Source organism: Dictyostelium purpureum, assembly GCF_000190715.1.
Source record: "Dictyostelium purpureum unplaced genomic scaffold DICPUscaffold_708, whole genome shotgun sequence".
NCBI classification, from domain to species: Eukaryota; Evosea; class Eumycetozoa; order Dictyosteliales; family Dictyosteliaceae; genus Dictyostelium; species Dictyostelium purpureum.
Genome location: NW_003520038.1, coordinates 1 through 7,477, shown reverse-complemented (window position 1 = coordinate 7,477; position 7,477 = coordinate 1). Strand labels below are relative to the sequence as shown.

The 7,477-nt window shown below is 23.4% G+C and overlaps 4 protein-coding genes across 4 annotated transcripts; 1 reads left to right on the top strand and 3 right to left on the bottom strand.

Annotated features, from left to right (window-relative positions):
• The first annotated feature begins 156 nt into the window (after positions 1–156).
• On the top strand, positions 157–1,748 carry DICPUDRAFT_100140 (uncharacterized protein). Its single transcript, XM_003294999.1, has 2 exons — positions 157–514; positions 616–1,748. Exons 1-2 carry the CDS (start codon positions 456–458, stop codon positions 1,694–1,696), a joined length of 1,140 nt encoding a protein of 379 aa, XP_003295047.1. The 5' UTR covers positions 157–455; the 3' UTR covers positions 1,697–1,748.
• Positions 1,749–1,824: 76 nt separating this feature from the next.
• On the bottom strand, positions 1,825–4,972 carry DICPUDRAFT_59401 (uncharacterized protein; the record flags this gene model as incomplete). Its single annotated transcript, XM_003294998.1, has 3 exons — positions 4,462–4,972; positions 3,798–4,391; positions 1,825–3,710 (listed from the first exon to the last, which is right to left on the bottom strand). The coding sequence occupies exons 1-3, from the start codon at positions 4,964–4,966 to the stop codon at positions 1,825–1,827; spliced, it is 2,985 nt and encodes a 994-aa protein (XP_003295046.1). The 5' UTR covers positions 4,967–4,972.
• Positions 4,973–5,389: 417 nt separating this feature from the next.
• Positions 5,390–5,937, bottom strand: DICPUDRAFT_44282 (uncharacterized protein; the record flags this gene model as incomplete). The annotated part of the gene is made up of 2 exons (XM_003294997.1): positions 5,390–5,503; positions 5,578–5,937. The coding sequence occupies 2 exons, from the start codon at positions 5,935–5,937 to the stop codon at positions 5,390–5,392; spliced, it is 474 nt and encodes a 157-aa protein (XP_003295045.1).
• Positions 5,938–6,147: 210 nt separating this feature from the next.
• Positions 6,148–7,477, bottom strand: DICPUDRAFT_93331 (Rab GTPase). Its single transcript, XM_003294996.1, has 2 exons — positions 6,780–7,477; positions 6,148–6,677 (listed from the first exon to the last, which is right to left on the bottom strand). Exons 1-2 carry the CDS (start codon positions 7,182–7,184, stop codon positions 6,483–6,485), a joined length of 600 nt encoding a protein of 199 aa, XP_003295044.1. The 5' UTR covers positions 7,185–7,477; the 3' UTR covers positions 6,148–6,482.

Below are 7,477 nucleotides of genomic sequence, written 5' to 3'. Positions count from 1 at the left end.
TAGATATTTCATTTGCTTGACTGAGCTATTTATACATATTTAAAAATAGATTAAAAAAAAATAATAAATAATTTAAATAATTTAAATAAATTTGTGCTATTTAAAAAATTAAAAATATAAAATTTAATAATAATAATAAATAATAATAATAATAGTATTAAATAACAAATAAATAAAATAATACTTTTATATTAATATTAAAAATAATATTAAATTTATTGTTAATTTTTATAAAAAGTTAATAATATAACATTTTTATAAAATATATTTTTTTTTTAATTTTAATTGTTATAATTATATTTTTTTATTTTTAATTTTTATTTGTTATATTTTTCCAATCCATTTATGATAAAAATATATTATAATAAGCAGTATTTGTAGTAATCATTGTAATAAAAAGTAATCATTGATGTTATAATAAGGATAGCATATATAGGGAGTATATAATAATAATAATGATAAAATATAGTTTATTGTTATTGTTTTTATTTTATACATATATTACAAGTGCTTAGTAAGTATTGAAAACTATAGTAGCAATAGTAATAATATTTAACTTTTTTAACAAATAGGAAATATCATACTAATTTATCTTTTATTAATTATCTTATATAGCAATAGTAATAATAATAATAATAATAGAAACTTCAACTTAGAGACTATTCAAGAGGGTAATACTTTGAAAATAAAAGGGAATTATTTAAATGCAAACTCTAAATTATTTTTAAATCAACAAGAAATAAAAGCAAACTTTAATGGGAAAGAATTTAATGCTCAAATACCTTTGGATTTGTTAGAATATAACTTTAGTATTGAAAACTCACCTAATGGTCCAATCATACCAGTTTCATTCACCCCAAAACCAATTATCAAATACATATATTCCATTTTCAATAATAATACATTTTCAGTTATTATAAATGGTGAATTTTTAGGAACAACCATAAATAAAAAAAGCAACTATAATAAAATATCAATCAATAATGCTCAGTGTCTAGACCTGTCAATATTTAATAATGATAACACCTTAATAAAATGTACATTAGTTAATAATCAACAACAAGAACAACACGAAGAGCAGCATCAACAACAAGAATCATTAATAAATAAATATATATTAACAAATAATAAAATTAGTATACAATCATCAAAATACAATAGCAATGAAAAAACACTATATGAATTTAATGAAATACCGGTATTAATTCAACTCTTTGGTTACAAAAAAGATCTATTAAACGACAAGCTATTTTACTTTAATACTTCATATTACAATTCAAATTGGTATTTGAATTCGAGTATTAAACTAACCATCTTCGATGCCGATAATAACAATAATATAGTTTTAAATCAACAGCAACAGAACCAACAACCTTTAGAACAACAGTTTCAATGTGAACCTTTAGATGATAACCAATCGTTGCTATGTAATATTACCTTAAACAACAATAATATAATAAACAATTATAATTATAAAAAACTTTTAATGAGTGGAAATGCAGTTTTACAAATTTCAAACATTCGAATTACAAGTAAACCAATTAAATTTTCATCTCTTTTAAACAGTTTTTATGAATTTAATATAAACAACAATGGTAATATAACAAGTAAAAAAATCAATGCTGGCGCTTCCCTAAACTCAAACTTTCATATATTGTTTGCAACTTTATTTCTCTTAATTGTTTATTTATTTTAAATTGAAATAAAAAACAGTCATTAGAAAACTAATAAAAGTGTATATATAGGTTAAAAAAAAAAAATAAAAAATATATTAAAAAAATATATTAAAAAAAAAAAAACTATTTTTTAAACTTTATTTGTGTTTTAATATCTTTCTGAAATGACTTTAATTTTGCTTGGTACATTAATAAATACTGGTGTAGGTAATGATGTTGAGCTTTCACTACTTCCTCCATTACCAATACTATTATTGCTATTAATTATATTTAAAATGGAGTCGCTTAAATTTAGATGCTGTCCAAAAATAATTTTACCATTTGATCTTCTATATTTGGACAAAGTTGTCAATGGTTCTCTTTCTTCGATACCCATTTTTTGATTAATGCATACCATTTTACATCTATTGCAATCGCCAACCAAGTTGAACAATAATGGATGTTTGGTTGCTGTTATAGATGGACTACCACCTCCATTGCCTTGATTGTTTTCCTCATTATCGCTAATTAATTGGAATTGCGACCACAGATCCTCTTGATATGGTTTACCACCTTTAATGATTAAATTTGCTCTAAAACTATGCTTTGAAATCCAATTCCATTCACTTTTATCACTATTTGGGTTGTCACTATATATTCTTTCTTTTAAATCTTTTACACTTTCTTCATTAATCAAAAGATAGGGTGATTCATTGGCAAATGATATTTTATTGCTATCATCAACCTTAGACTTTCTAAAAGATTCTGGTGCTTTTCTAACTAGATAGCATTTTTTTCCTGTAAATTGGTATAGCCAGTTTGTTACATTATCGATTTGTGTTGCACTATTAAAATCCTTGTCACCATAAAGCAAACCATCGACCTTGTCACCACAAACTTGAATTTGATCAAAAGCTGAAACTGGGTAGTAAGAAAGTGATATTGAAATTGGTTTCATCTCGGGTGCAGTCAATACCAGTTTATCACTAATTAAATCTATATCGGTTTGAATTAATGCTAAAATTGGTAACTTCTTTTGATTTAAATAATTGCCACTTTGATCGATGATAGTCCATTCCCTATCATATTTTAGTCCCGATGCTACCAACTCCCATTTACCATTAGTAACTCTATAGCCTGAACATGATTTAACTGGATACACATATATTTCCGATAACTCAACTGATGAGTCTGATTGGCTATCGGACTGTAAACCACTTTCATCATCGCATGCTCCACCGCCACCAAATTCATTTTCACTTTCTGACTCATTGTCGCTTTCATTCTGTGGAATATCAATTCCAATACCGCCATTAATACCACTGCTATTTAATTTTTGATTATTTAATAAATAATTCATTTTGTTCTTATTCTTATCTCTGTTGCCACATGTAGATACACCATAAACCCTTGATTTTTCGTGATCATTTATGAAATTTGTTTTTAAAAATTCAACAAACTTGTATAAATCTTCAAAATTATTCATATAACCCAAAGATAATCTTAGTGATCCAGTTGGTTTACCATTTAATATATCCTTGTCATCCCAACAAATGTGACCCTCTTTGAGATGCTCTTCGATATCGCTCTTTGTTAGATTTAAGTAGCCATGACATGCTCCTGGATTACAAAAACAGCCTGATCTAATGAAAATATTTGATAATGATGCTAACTTTTCTACTTCATTGTACCCAACCATTTCACCAGTAGAACGTAATAAATTGAAATTAATAATTGCACCTTGTTTATTTGGGTCTTTATAATGGTTATCAGTATACAATAGACATAGCGGCATTTGGTTTGAATGTGTTAATTTTGAAATTTCCTCTTTTAGCCATTGTACCATTGAAAATGTATGTGATTGAATATTTTCCATACCTAATCTTTCCAATTGATCAAATCCTTCTTTCAATGAAATAATATTCATATAATCAATAGTGCCATCTTCAAACTTCGCAGCAATATTATCTCTATGAACATGAAATCTTTCCTGTGCCATTGATGCATTGACTGTACCACCACTAAAATATACTTTATTCAATATACTACTAGAATCTGAAAATAAAAAATAAAAAATAAAAAATTAATATTTTATTATCAAAAAATAAATAAATATAAGTGGGTAATTTATATAAATCTTACCATTTTTAACAATTAAAGCACCCAAACCAGTTGGAAAACCAAACATTTTATAGAAAGAAATGGTTATAAAATCTGCAGGATATTTTGAAAGATCTAATGGTGAGGTACCAACCAATGAAGCGGCATCCAATAAAACTTTTACATTTTTAAATTTCTTTTGAATTTGATTGATTATTGATAGCGGATATTTTGATCCTGAATAATTGCATTGACCTGGAAAGCCAAACAAACTATAACTAACTTGGCTATCATCAGACTTTTTACTTGCTGACAATTGATCGCCCTCAATAATCTCCATAATATCTGAAAATGAGTTGTTTTTGAAGTATAATGATGAGATGGATTGGAAGGATGCACCTTTTTCGCAAGCATACTCTCTAATACCCAATAATGAATTATGTGCCTCTAAAGAATAATAGAACTTGCTATTTTCACTCCATGGAAAGTATTCCCCAACCTTTTTTAAACTATCTGTACAACCACTTGTAAATATAACGCTATACTGTTTATATGGAGCATTAAAATGATTTAAAATCAATTCCCTAATGGAATCCACCGACTCTTTTGTTTTTAATCCGATTGGATTAATACTATCTATAATAAATAAAATATAATTGTTAATATTATACTGACTTTAATCGGTTTATATGAATATTGTACATACGAGGATTGCAATAAATATTATTTAAAAAGTTGCTTGAAATATTTTTAATTTGATTCTTTGATGGTAAAGTGGAAGCAGTATGGTCAAAATAAATAATATCTTTTAATTTTGGAAATTGATCATCATCATCATTACCACTATAATGATTTCTTAACTCTAAATCAATTGCACCGTTGTATCCGTATTCATTATTTTTTGAAAATCTATTTTTAAATTTTAAAAATTCTTCTTTATATTTATTATCATTTTCGAGTGGGTTATTTATTTTTTCATTATTTTTATTATCTACACTATTAGAACTATCTACAACATTATTATTATTATTATTGTTATTGTTATTACTATTATCTATACTTTTATTGGTATTTATAATTTCTTTTTTCAATTTATTATTTACACTATTATCATTGTCTTGTTGATTATTACTATTATTATTATTTAAAAATTTCTTAAATACAAAAACTGTTAAGAATGTTATTATTATCGATACTATAAATATTAACATTTTTATTATTATACATTATAGTATTTATTTAAAATACAATTGCTAATTAAATTTCATAAAAAATATTTTTTTTTAATATTTAACCATTTTTAAAAAAAAAAAAAAAAAAAAAAAAATTTTAAAATTAAAAAAAAAATAAAACAAATTAAAATCTATTTTTTTTAATTTTTTTTTATTTATTTTTAATTCACATAAAATGCAAAAATACAAACTGGAAAACTAGATAATTATGATAATATTATTTTTCATTTTCAAAATTCAGAAACTTCAACAAAAAAATAAAAATGTGAATCAAGTTAAAAGCTAAATAAAATTTTTTTTAACTTTTTTTTTCAATAAAAAAAAACTATATTTTAACTATACATTACTTTATTTACAATGATTAAATATTATCTTTTATTATATTAGTTGTATTTTATAATACTATTGATTTTCTGGAACAAATCTACCCATATCCCTTTCTAAACTGTCTTTAGATTTACTTAGTAAAATTGATTCATAATTTTTATTGAAAACATTATACGCACTAAGTTTGTTCTGTTATAAATAAAAATATAAATTAATAAAACTTGTAATGTGTTAAAAGTAGAATTATTAAATATAAAACCTACACTATCTCTTTTTCCAAGATTTGTTATAATTAAAACAAAACAAGATAAAACAAAGAAAACAGCACCCCATTCTAATCTTAAAAATATATATTGAACCAATAACCATATTAAAAACTTTATAATAAACTTGTAATTTGATTTGACTATTGATAAAAATCCATCTTTGGTAAAGAATTGATTAAATTGAATATCTACATCATCTAGTTGTTCGGTTCTTCTTAAATATGATGTGTTATCAATCTGTTTAACAACACCATTTTGAATAATAGTTCTTTTATTATTATTGGTTGGTCTGCTTGCATAACTACCTGAACTACCTTTAATACCATTAGAAAATGGATTATTTTGAAAATGGCTCATTATTCTATACCTATTATTATCTACTTTGATAAATCTGTATTTACAAGACAATAATATGAAACTAATTTAAAGAAAAAAAAATTAAAAAAATTAAAAAAAAAATAAAATAAAATTAAAAAAAAAAATTTTAAAAAATAAAATAAATTATTCTTTTTTTAGTTTATAATATAAAACTATTATTATTATTATTGTTTTTTTTTTTTTTTCTTTATATAAATAGAATTTTTAATTTTTTTTTGTTATTTTATTTTTTTATGGATAATAATAATAATAAAAAAAAAAAAAATTTAGTTTATTATTACTAATTTTTTATATTTTTTTTTTTTATAAAAAAAAAAAGGTTGTTTTGTTTTGATGGTTATAATAAGTTAATTTGTATGGAAAAAGAGTCGTTATTATAATTGTTGATTTTGTGATTTAGTTGAGATTGTTTGATGAGAAAAAAAAAAAAAGTATATAAAAGGTGTATTTGATTTAAAGTTGGTCTACCAAAAAAGTAGTTATTATTTGTTATTATTATTATTTTTTATATTATTGATATTAATTTAATTGCAACATTTCTTTTTATTATTATTGTTATCTATTGGAGGAATAGGTAATCTACCTGAACCTGGACGAGTGGTTGGTGTTTTTGGGAGTTTTTTAGCAATTTCTACAAAGAGTTCATTAACATTTTGTGATGTTTTAGCAGAGGTTTCCATAAAAAGAAGACCATTTTCTTCGGCATATTGTTGTGCTTCCTTTAAATTTTAAAAAAAAAAAACATTAGAATAAACTATTTACTATTATTTATTATTTTAACCACAGATATTTTCTATATATATTAAATGGTGATTACATACTGCTGTTTCAACTTTACGCTTAGCAGCAAGATCCAACTTATTACCAGCTAAAGCTATAACAATATTTGGACTACCTTGTCTTTGTAATTCTTTAACCCATTTGATAGCTCTTTCGAATGAGTCTTCGCTTCTAATATCATATACAACGATAGCAGCTTGAGCACCACGATAATACATCGGGGCTAAAGTGTGATAACGTTCTTGACCAGCTGTATCCCAAATTTCAAATTTAACTGTAGTATCATTTAAACAAACTGTTTGTGCTAAAAATGCAGCACCAATAGTACTTTCTTGATAATCTAAAAAATGACCACGAACAAATCTTAATACTAAAGAACTTTTTCCTACAGCTGCTTCGCCCAATAATACCAATTTAAATTGAAAAATTTTATTATTATTATTCATTTTATGTGTCTATATATTTATTATTTGATATTGATGTAAAAATTTGATTCTATATAAGAGTTTGGTGATTGTTTGGTTGGGTTTTTTAAAAAAATTTAATTAATATTAAAATTTTAAATTTAAAATTTCTGTATCCAAATTAAAATTTCCCAAAATAATATGAATAGTATGATGAAAAAAAGAAAACAAACAAACAAGCTATAAAAAACAAGACAAATGTAGAAATATTTTACAAAATTTAATTATAGTAATAAAAATAAAAAATTGGAAAAAAAAATAGTTATAATATAAAT